The 11,224-nt window shown below is 42.9% G+C and overlaps 1 protein-coding gene across 1 annotated transcript; it reads right to left on the minus strand.

Annotated features, from left to right (window-relative positions):
* Positions 1-8,129: 8,129 nt before the first annotated feature.
* Positions 8,130-9,565, minus strand: pou4f3 (POU class 4 homeobox 3). The gene is made up of 2 exons (XM_026372505.1): positions 9,437-9,565; positions 8,130-9,062 (listed from the first exon to the last, which is right to left on the minus strand). Exons 1-2 carry the CDS (start codon positions 9,554-9,556, stop codon positions 8,130-8,132), a joined length of 1,053 nt encoding a protein of 350 aa, XP_026228290.1. The 5' UTR covers positions 9,557-9,565.
* Positions 9,566-11,224: the final 1,659 nt, after the last annotated feature.

Genomic DNA, 11,224 nt, shown 5'->3' on the forward strand with positions numbered 1-11,224 from the left:
CAGGAAGTTTGTCACCTAAATTATTTTCCCGTTTGTCTAAATTGCCATCTCCTGTGTAAGCTCGAAACATTTCGTCATTAAATTACTCATGAGACACCCAGGCGCTGATAAAATGTGAGTACTTTAAGTACTAAGCAATTGCTTGTTTGCAGTGGTTTTTCTTTGAGTAGGGCAGCCCTCCTATAGATTAAGTTCAGAGAAGCGTACCTTATCAACCACATCTGAAATATAACGTAACTACGTCTGAATTATCTTCAGTATGAGTGGAAAGGCAGTGGCTTGTCTAAAGTGTCTATAAATACTAAGTTCTCAGTCGAGACCTTACACCAAGTTGAAGAATTGATTCAAGGACCTGTTGAAACAAGCTCCAGTATCATAAAGATGAGGATCCTTCTTTTGCTGTGTGCTGCGGCCGTGCTGCTGCATCCAGCTGTCGTCAGGTGTGATCGTTTCAAGTCTGATGTCCGGAGAAACCTGAACCATGTTTGTGACCTGGCTAAACGATGCAGCTCATCGCTCACTGGAGTAAGAACTCAGCTCGTTTTTTGTTAATAACATTTTGATTGTGAAATATTTGTTGATGCGTGATTGATGTGTGATTTTTTTTAAGTTTATAAAAATACTCATTCAGGTCATTCTTGTTATGTGTTACAGAGAATCTTTGTGGAAGATGTATCACATCTGACTCAGGGCAGAAACAATTGTGAGGTGAGTGTTATAATGTTCATTATGAATAACATTATGAATCACTCATTTGTGCTTGGGATAGTTGTGTTTTTGTCTCTGGCTTAATCCCATTCTAAGATATTTTGTTTATAACAGTTCCTAGAAACTATACTATAGAAGTAATTTAATGTTTTAGTTCTTCATAAATTGGAAGATGAGTCAGTAGAACACTTTTATCTTCTTCTATATTTCACTCGTGCTAATTATGTATCCTGCTCTCTACGTTTATTTTATGCTCCTAATGTATAATAACAGAAGTTGCAATTGAATATTAAGAACACAAAACCTAATTCTGTATTTTGCTTTGCTTTGTATATTTTGTTAAATCTTAAAGTTAAACACGTTCTTGTTTTTGCTCCCGACAGGATAAGTTCTTCTGCAAAGTTCAGGACATTCTAGCCAATCAGAAATACTTCTGTAGCACCAACGAGACACTTGTGAGAAACCTGGAGACGTATAATAATCACAGAAATGTAAGATCTTCTTTCAAACAGCAGAAATCTATGCGATAAAAGGTTTAGAGTACCACACCCTTTCTTTAGATTTGTAAAATGAAATAAGTTGGCAACATGGAGCGGAAAAACATTCACGAAAGACTGACCTGAGTTCTTGTCTTTCAGGTGAACTGCACAGAGACGATGGAGGGGATGAACACTACAGGTGATGAGATTACAGTGTCTATGCTACTGAAACATCTCATCAACTGTATCAGGCTGAGAAACTTTAGAGGGACCAGATAATTGCTGACTATCACCCAACAATTAGATCTATTGATTTCCACATGTGGAGTAACCCCGATTTTGTGATTGAGAACAAAACTAAACAAAAAAACACTTGTTTCTTACTTTTTATTGTATTTTTCATAAATTATTAAGTATATATGTTTGTCATCTTACAAGTACTGAAATAAAATTGAGTTTACTTTTTGGAGCATGAATGGAAAGCTTTCATTTTAACTGCTGATTAACTTCAGTGTTTCTCACTCTTGCACTTTTTAATGTCTGAAGATCTTAAAGACAAAAATCGTCTTAACACATCATATTAATTTGCCTTTTAAGTCCAAGGAGACCTCAAAATTAGTCAAGCCAAGACTATGAATGATCAGTGCAAAATCATTTGACTTTTCCTCTTTGATAGGACCAGGGGGAGCCAAACGATTAAGTATTGTGGAGGCACTGATGCCTCTTGAAATAGCAATACAGAAGCGTTTAGAAGTTCAAATGATTGCTCAAATATTAATGATTGTGTGAATCATTCAGCCCATAAAGAACATCTGGAGAACCCTGTTTTCATGAGGTGCACTCAGCTAATCGGGGCACCCCAGAAATACATTCACGTAGATGGTCTCTGTGTGGCACCGGCGAGCTGGTACCCTGCCTGACTCACTGAGGAGCTCTCTGAGAGGAACATGTTTCACCACTCTTTTCCCCTTTGCCTTGGACAATGTACCCGTCAGTAAGTGACATGATGCAATGTGAGAGCTATGGCGAGACTGGCTCTTGGTGGTGGTGGTTGCGTCTCCGTGTGACGTTCAGCTGTGTGTATGTGCGCTACTGAACCGTGGCTCCCTCATTACTAAATAAAGAGAATCACTCTCCTTTTTAACAGTGCTTTTTATAGAACTGTTGGAATATTCCCAGTGCTTTGTGTGTAACCTTCACTTCCTGTGTTTTTGTTGAAGGACAAAGAAACTCTCACATCAATTTAGCCAATTTAGCATTGTGTGCAGAGAAGATGTGGATACCCGCCCTGCACGGTCATTTTGTGGTTCAGATCCTCCAGCATGGCCCCTGCTGGTGTGGTTTGTTACATTGCAGCATGTTGAGAGAAAACTATTAAACAGTGGAGCCCAAAAGTCTGAGGCCATCACTGGAGGTAGTTGGTGAGAGAAGCATGAACGCTTCAGTGTGAGGAACCAAACCAGAGGCCACAGCATGTCTGTAAAGGAGCTGATACCTCTCTTTGGTCGGGGTGTGGTGGAGTTGGTGAATTGTTTTTTTGTCTGTGGGTGAACTAAACTCGATGATTCATTTTCTGATGTTGTCGTCGCTTTTAGCCTGATTATTTATTTCACTACGATTACTTTTACACTACAATTCAAACCCCATGTGGGAAACTTTGCAAGGATGCAAATGAGCTTAAATCCCCTCAAGGCAATAAACCTGACCCATTATTCCACCACATCACACCAGCTTTGTTCCTCTGATGGGATCCAGCTGCCAATCAAAGAATATCACTGCTTTTAATTTACAAAAAGAGCTCGTGTTTTCTCATTGACCAGCATCAGTTGAACGTAAGTAAATCTTTTTGGGTGTGTTAAAGACCAAGCTGATCCTGGATCATCACATGTGTTTCGAACGGCTTGATGAGTGTCGGTTTGTTATGTTCTTGAGCTTGATCTCTACACACACAGACGTACTTGCTTGGCGCTGGCTGACTCTGCTGCTTCTTCGCTGTGTTCCTGGTCGATTAGCCTCGGGGCTGTCTTCAGGGCCTGGGGCCAGCGGGACAAGGCGAGGGGAGGGAGGGCGGGCTTCTGCATCTGCTAGGGGACCTCCTTTAGGGGCCCCATAGTGGCCTGGCTCTGTTTTCGTGCCTGTCTTCAAAGGCACAGCCCCATGGAGGGAAAGAGCAAAGGGAAGAGAGTTCATCGACAGTGACGCTGCCATTGTTTTTTTCTTTTTTCAGTATCTAGGGTGATGAAGCTCGTCAACACGAGCTGCTTTTCACTTTCCTGTTTACATGGCTTCACCCTGAAGGCTATCAGATATGCAGAATGTACACAGTAATATCAGAAGATGGGGGTTTATTCAGTGTTGTAATATGTGAAGTGATCCTTTGTTCTCATTATCATTTTACTTTATTTATTTATTTATTTTTAATGTTTACATTACTCTTGGTTAATGTAAAAAATTTTAGTTTTTAGAGTATTTATTCTGTTGCTGTAACACAGTTGGTGACAGCATCGCACCAGAGTTACGTCTTGTTAAAAATAATGTGTTTTTATGTAAAAACACTGCAATAGCTCGTGAAGCCACTCCGTTTTACTCCTGCACATATTCATGAGGACCACGTGGAGTTGAGAGCTAATTAAGAGGTTGTTTAATTGACATCACTTTGGGTTTGATGATGTCCCGCCTGTGCAGGATGGGACATTGTCTCCTCTCGACTGTGGGTCCTCTGGGTGCTTCTGCTGTCACAGGAGTTTAGTGTCACACTGTTGAGACCAGCAGGGATGCACTCACCTTGACATGATCAAGTTGGAAATAAAAAGAACGAACTCCGGACAGTCGGGACGACAGACACGTCCACTGTAAAGCTTCCTGTCTGTCTGCCTGTCTGTCTTTCTCGCTCTCCTTCCTCCAACTTCTTCTTCCTTCTCCTATTTTTGTTCCAGCTCTTTCTCTGCCTCACTAATACACTGCACCCACATTTTCTTGGAGAGGATTATTATGTTCAGCTGAGTGTGTGGTGATCATATGTTCATGTAGTCTGATCTGAGTTCATGTGCAGAACTGCACCTGACCAGCTAAGTGCTTCGTAGAAGTAAAGAAAAAATCACGCCACAGTGAGTTATTTCTGGCTGGGTTAGTCTTATTTCTCTGGGCACTTTGATAATGGAGAGGATTTGAATAATGAATAGGGCGTATAATACTTCTTCTTCAGGCCTGCTGAACGAATTAAGTGAGTGACTGTGAGAGGTTTTAATCCAGCGCCCTGTGCCCCTTCTGTGTCCTTTCATTTACAGGCTATTTATTACATTATTTTGTATTTTCACGGTTGAAGAACAGAAAATGCAGCAGGAAGTGCAGCAGTGTTGTTAATGGATGGTAATAGACTACAAAGGGTAACGTCTCTCATCCCTTATCATTGCTAAAGTAGGGAAGCGTCGCCTCGTGTGTGCACATCTCCGTAGCCCCTGCATAATGCATGTTGTGTTAGGTAGCAGACAGTTTGACCTCACACACACACACACACTATAAGACTTAAAGGAGTGTTTCTATTTCAGAATGAAGTGTTTTTGACTTGAAATCACTGATTTGATTCATTTATCTGCTGCCATTTAACATATTTGATAAAGAATTTTCAGCAGCAGCAGATTTGTGCTAATACTTTCATTATTTCATTTCATTCCACATGTTGATTTTTATTACTGCTGAATTATTCATTATTTTGTATTACAGTTATACAGTTGACCTCACAAGCCCACACACACCAACATGTTGCCCTCAGCTTGTCTGACAGTTCAACACCGGGTAATATCCTATTTCAACACAAAGACGAAAAACAGGAAGAAGAAGGTGCTTATGAAATGGAAAATGACTTCATTATCAGCATCGTTACTGATTAATTTGTTAGATTAATGTGTTGTTAGTCATATTTGCCTGTTTATGCGTCATATCTCTATCAGTAGGGGGATTTGTCAAATTAAACATGCATAAGAATTGTAATTAGTGCAGTATTTAAGTGAATGAATGTGTTTATTACAACACAGATATCTTAATCCACAATAAGCTTATATAAATAATATGGATTCTCACACCGAAGTTAGTGAAGAGAGAAGGGAACAGGAGCTGCACACGGTCTAAAGACACCTGTCACCTGCAAGGCCTCAAGTTTCCAGAGAGTAACACAACCTCACTGTGTGTGTGTGTGTGTGTGTGTGCGTGTGTGCGTGTGTGTGTGTGCGTGTGTGTGTGTGTGTGTGTGTATAGCTGGTTTGGCTTCTGATGATAATAGAAGGTGACTAATAGAGAGCGCAGAGGTAGCTGTCTTCCTTCGCCCTGGTCACATTCTCATTTGTTGCTACTGGCATCAGATGAATTATTGAGTCCGGGGTGTCTTGGCTCTCACCCCCACCCCCTCCCCTCACATTCCCTCACCCCTCCCCTCACATTCCCTCACCCCTCTCCCATGGATGACAGCCATCCAATATGTGTTTGTGTATAAGTGACTGTGGGGGAGATAGGCCGTGCGTTTGTGCGCATGCATTCTTCAGCAATTAAACACAGCTTTCATCCCCATTCTGTCAAAAAGTGTCTTCCCTGCATGAAAACATCTCAAACACATGCATTTCTCTCGCTTCTTCCTGTTTTCTCCCTCCCTGTTTCTATATTGTTTACTCTTTAACATCTTGTCATGAGCCTGATGGTTCGTAGCTGATCAGTGCGCACAAGCTTCTTTGTCAACCTCACATTTCCCCAGAAACACACATGAAGCGCTCGATAAACTGATATTTTTAATAATTATTAGAGAGTTAAATGTTTTTAATGACGAGACTTTTAAAATATTTGAAATTACTGTCATGGAAAATGTGACAATTGAGGAAGAGACCGACAGAATTGAACGTTTGCGTTTTAACCTCATAGTACAACACATTTAAATCAGCTATAGACTGTGAATCACCAGCATCAAACGAGAATATTAATAAGCGCCGCAAACGTTTCCGCGTAATTGCACAGAAATTGATCCGCGGGCTGAAACAAGGCGCCGATAATCTCACCGGGAAAATCACACAACCGCAGGCCATGATGACTGTGGAAGGATTCCTGTAGAAGCCTTTTATTTATGTTTTATTTCTATAATTGCATTTTATTCATTTATAGGTCGTTTGGTTAATGTTTAAGTTAAAATGATCGTTACTGTCACCGGGTTTTACGCACAGAATGATCAAGAATTTGGATTAAAATTTCTTTCTAGTAGCCTAATAATAATAATAATAATAATAATAATAATAATAATAATAATAATAATAATAATAATGATACTAATAGCACGGCTTGTTTATGTTAAATAGTAATAAGAATATTAAACTGAACTATGTTTGTCCTTTCATCTAAAATAAAAACCAGTCTAATAATTATAATATTGATAATGACAATAAAAATAAAAATAATACTTACTTTGCCAAACAAGAAAGTTAAAATTCATACTTTGGTTTCCCTCTTTCCTCCGTCAACCTGTTCGTCTCTCCCTAGAGTCCGCGAAGACTTCTACTCCCAACTCTTCCACATTACTTCGTTTTATACCAATATATAATTAATATTGCATCGTCATTACTTAATAATTTCAATCCCCATGCCCGACAAAACCCGGTGACACGAAGGCATCCATAATTAAAACCGCACTAATTGGAGGAAGGGGCCATTAGCAGCAGTGGGGAGGACACGTTTTACGCACCGCGGTGTAAAAATTACTGTAAAAACGGAGGCGCTTTATTTTCTGCGGCACTTATATCATATACGACGATACATATTTAATCCCAGAAGAGGTTTGGAGAGTCATAAATAAAACAGTCGGCCCATAAAACAAACATTTTACAATGATTTTGTCGCCCCAGTGCCTTAATGTTAAAATAATACAGCAAAGGAAAATAATAATAATAATAATAATAATAATAATAATATTAATAATGATAATAACAAAGTCGCTGCTACAGAAGAATTTTACAAAATAAGCAATAATTTATTAAGTTTAAACTTCACACATTTCAAGTGGAATCAAGAGTGAGGAAAAATAAATACTCAAATGAAGTGTTGTAGCCTGGATACCTGGGCTATAATAGTAAGAGTTCACCTGTAATGCTCCATAACATGTTCACATCAACATATTAAAATATAGCAGCAGCCAAAGTCACACGGATGTGCCTCAAATATCACGGTGTCGTTTCCATTTCTAAATAATTAAAGATCAACAGATTCAGTGCGTCATTCTTTGTGAAAGTGTTTCTGTGGAATTACTCATTTTGTGCGTAAATTACAGTTCAGTTCAAAAAAAGCAGATTCGTTTGTAAAAAAAAAAAAAAAAATGTGATTTTAAAGGTGGAGGAGTTTCTGAACCTCTCATGGTTCAACTCACATTCCTCTGAAGTAGCTGTGGATAAAACCAAACAGGTGATCAGCACCGATCTGATGGTGCGTATGAGAGCCAGTGATGTGGAGGATCAGCTCTGACCTCAACCAGCTGCACTAATAATAATAATAATCAACCTTTTCACATAAATCTCCGTTTGTTTATCTTTCTCCAAATGTTCAGAGATAATTAAACAGCCCACAAGTGTTTGGTCGAAACATTTTACGGCCTTAAAAAAAGTTAATATCCCTGAATGTGACGAACTGTCAGGGTGAGTTCACTGAAAAGTCCTACGTAGTGTGTGCAACATACATGATCAACAACATCAACATCAGCCTCCTCACAGAGAGTTAACACAGTCATGGAAAAGTCCCAAGAACAAAAAGAAAAAGTGCAACAACGAAGAGTGAGTGACACCAAATGAAAAACGTCTTTTTGGACAAAATCCCACATGAGACGTGAAGAGCTGTTGATGAATCCCTGTTAGTTAGGTTATTATTAATCACTCGATCAAAAATGTAGTAGGCTATTTTATTCATGATGTGTGAAAGTCAGTGCACCGCAGAGTATTTCATTCGTTTCTGTTTTTGTCGCTGGTTGCAGAACCACACTCGAACCACGTTCTTTTTCAGGTCCAGTTTTTCGGCGATTGCCGCAATTTTTTCCGAGGAGGGCCGAGGCTGGATGGCAAAGTACGCCTCCAAAGAGCGCTTCTCCGGCGCGGCGATGGAGGTGCGCTTTCTTTTCCTCTCGTTCCCGTTGAAAAGGTCCGGCTTGCTGCTTTTCTCCCGATACGCAGCCTCTGCTTCCTCCAGCCAGGCCTGGAGAACCGGCTTCAGCGCTATCATGTTGTTGTGGGACAGAGTGAGGGACTCGAACCTGCAGATGGTGCTCTGGCTTAAGGACCCCACTCCGGGGATCTTGAGGTTGGCCAGCGCTGACCCGACGTCCGCCTGGGTCACCCCGAGTTTGATCCTCCTCTGCTTGAACCGCTCAGCGAAGGCTTCCAGCTCCCTGGGATCCGACTCCACGTCGCTGACGCACGCCATGCCGCCGTGCACTGACAGGGAGTGAGGGTGGGCCATGGTGGCCATCGCCTGGTGCAGCTGCCCCATGGTCTGCAGGTGGTGGTGAGGGTGCTGGTGGTGGTGCGCCTGCGTGGTCATCCCTGGAGGCTCCGGAGCACCCATCCCGGTAACTGCCAGGCTGGTGGAGAGGTGATCCAGGAGATCCCCGGCCTCCAGGGTCTGTCCGAGGTGGTGATGATGGTGAGAAGCGATGGTGGAGGGGACGTGGGAGATGGGCACCGTGGTGGAGGAAGAAGAGGAGGCTGAGGTGCAGGGCACACTGCTCATGGTATGGTAAGTCACGTCTGGTTTGAACGGGTGACTCTTGCCGTGAGAGACAATGCTGTCAGCAGCCGCCAGAGCCTCTGCCCGTGCCAGCAGGCTCTCATCAAAGCCTCCGAATATATTGCCCTGCAGCTGCAAGCAAGAGTGCGCATACTGGAGTCAGTGGGGAATTCTGTCAGGCTGCTCTCAGGATCTAAAAAACATTTTCCAAAGGCAAGCAGCGCCGAGGAGAGGAGAGAACCCTCCTCAAAGCGCAGGTCATAAAAATTAATATGAAAGCAAGAGCATTGCTTGAATAGACATGTGGATGAGACGAGGGGAGGAGGGGGGGGGGTATGGAAGGTGGAGAGGGGGGGAGCACAGACGGAGGAGAGAGTGAGAGAGATAGCGGATAGAACAAAGTCCTGTCAAATCAACTTTACAGACATTTCCACTGTGATATTTCCCCCCCCTCCTCCTCTCACCCACTATCCTCCACAGCCATTCTCCCCCGGACCTGAACGTACCTGCGGGGCGGGCAGACAGACTCTGCGCATGCCCTCCGAGCCTGAGTGCAGGCCGGGATACTTGGGCTCGTGCAGAGCCGGATGCATGGAGAAATGCTGCTTGCCGTTCATGGTCATCATCCTCCTCCCTGCAAGCGCCTCACAAGCGGTGTGGCCCCTGACATGAAAGCCGGGGAGCGGACAGCTACAGAGCTCCTCTGCTCTCCTTCACCAGACTGAGCAGTTCACATCGGCTGCGCCTCCCGGCATCCCTCTCTCCCTCTTCCTCCCCTCCTCCTCCTCCTCTTTCAGCCTCCCTCCCTCCTCCTTCCCTCCCACCTGCTCCTCTGCTCAACTTACAAGTTGCAAAATGTTGGCCTGTGTGGCCAAGCATCAAATAAACCCTAACGAAATTCTGATGGAGCATTTTTAATTGGTTTTATGTGACACTCTTTCAAATCTAGGCTGACATGTGAGAGGATGACGTCTGCCTTAACTCTGTTTAAGTTTGGGACAGCGGACATCATAAAGTGTATTAGAGGTGTCAGTAACGTGCTGAAACCACCTATTTGCACTTTCACGTGTTCTTCACCCTAAAATAAACAGATTGATGATGTCATCATTAAATCCCTCTCATCCATCAGCGCTGCACCGGCTGCTGCAGGTTTCTCTGTCCATGGTCCTGAAAATGACGCACACAGTAAAACGCACGACCTCTTTCTGTGACTGGTAAAAGTTTTGGCGCTGCGTGCTTCAAACTGTTCCCTATCTACGGCCTCATCTCTCATGTGAACGCCCACCCTCGGGGCTGTTTTACAGGCGTCTCGTGTGGCTGTTGTTAGGACGCACGAAGCCGGGGTGAAGGGGCCGAAAGAGGAGACAGGCGGGCAGAGGCGGACTGACACAGCGGGTCCATCCGATCCGGCTGGCCGCCTCTCTGGTTCCCCAGACCCTAAATAATTCAGCAACATAGTGGCAGGCATCCATTACCATGTTGGCGTCGTCTCATTCATTACACAAATTAAAAGAGCCCAGGTATTTTCTCACCATGCAAACCTGTTGCAGACAGGGGAGCCAGACCTGAAGAGCTGAATGTGCAGCACCTGGTCACCAGCATGAGAGTGAGAGACAGAGAAATATAAACTGGAGACTCAACTCTGATTTCTGCAGTTTCTATTCACACAACCTGATGAAGACATGTTTAGAGAGTGAGTGAGTAAATGTGAAAGTAATAATACACATATACATACTCTATATTATTATTAGAAATAAACATTACAGTACAAAAAGTAAGAAGCTGTCAGCTGAGTTTATGGATCCCACTGAATTTCCAAGATGTTAGTCTGAATAAAGCATCACCTCCCTTTTCTCCCCCTCTTCTCTTAATAGCTGGGATCATTTATAATTGAATGCCCATTGTTTACAACTCTGTACTTTTATGTTCCGTAGATTGCATCTGACATGTTTTATGAAGAGAGTCGTCGTATTTGGAGCCAAATGTGACAGCAGCCCTTCTTTTCTCACCCCCATCTGGCCTGAGTACAGATGCAGCTCCACTCTGGATGACCTAACAACTGTCACAGCAGTCATTCCTTAACGTACAACCATGAGTGATCTCAGTAAAATAACCCACTTGACTATGTTCTCCAGGCTTTTACTGAAGCCTCCTTCGGTTATGCTGACTGTTTTGGGGCTTCAGTGTCCTCTTCAGCAGGTGAAATGCATGTTTTTTTATAGCGACTTCTTCCACTTTGGCCTTTTTGAAGCTATTTTAATGGTGGATTGTGACACTTTGACCCCTGCTCTGTG

Source organism: Anabas testudineus, chromosome 14 (genome assembly GCF_900324465.2).
Source record: "Anabas testudineus chromosome 14, fAnaTes1.2, whole genome shotgun sequence".
NCBI lineage: Eukaryota > Metazoa > Chordata > Actinopteri > Anabantiformes > Anabantidae > Anabas > Anabas testudineus.

What these genes read in the sequence shown, in the direction of transcription:
- pou4f3 (XM_026372505.1), bottom strand. Translation starts at nt 9,556, where the DNA reads ATGATGACCATGAACGGCAAGCAGCATTTCTCCATGCATCCGGCTCTG. An exon ending in TCTGTCTGCCCGCCCCGCAG is followed by an intron (nt 9,063 to 9,436) that starts GTACGTTCAGGT and finishes TCTTGCTTGCAG; the next exon opens with CTGCAGGGCAATATATTCGG.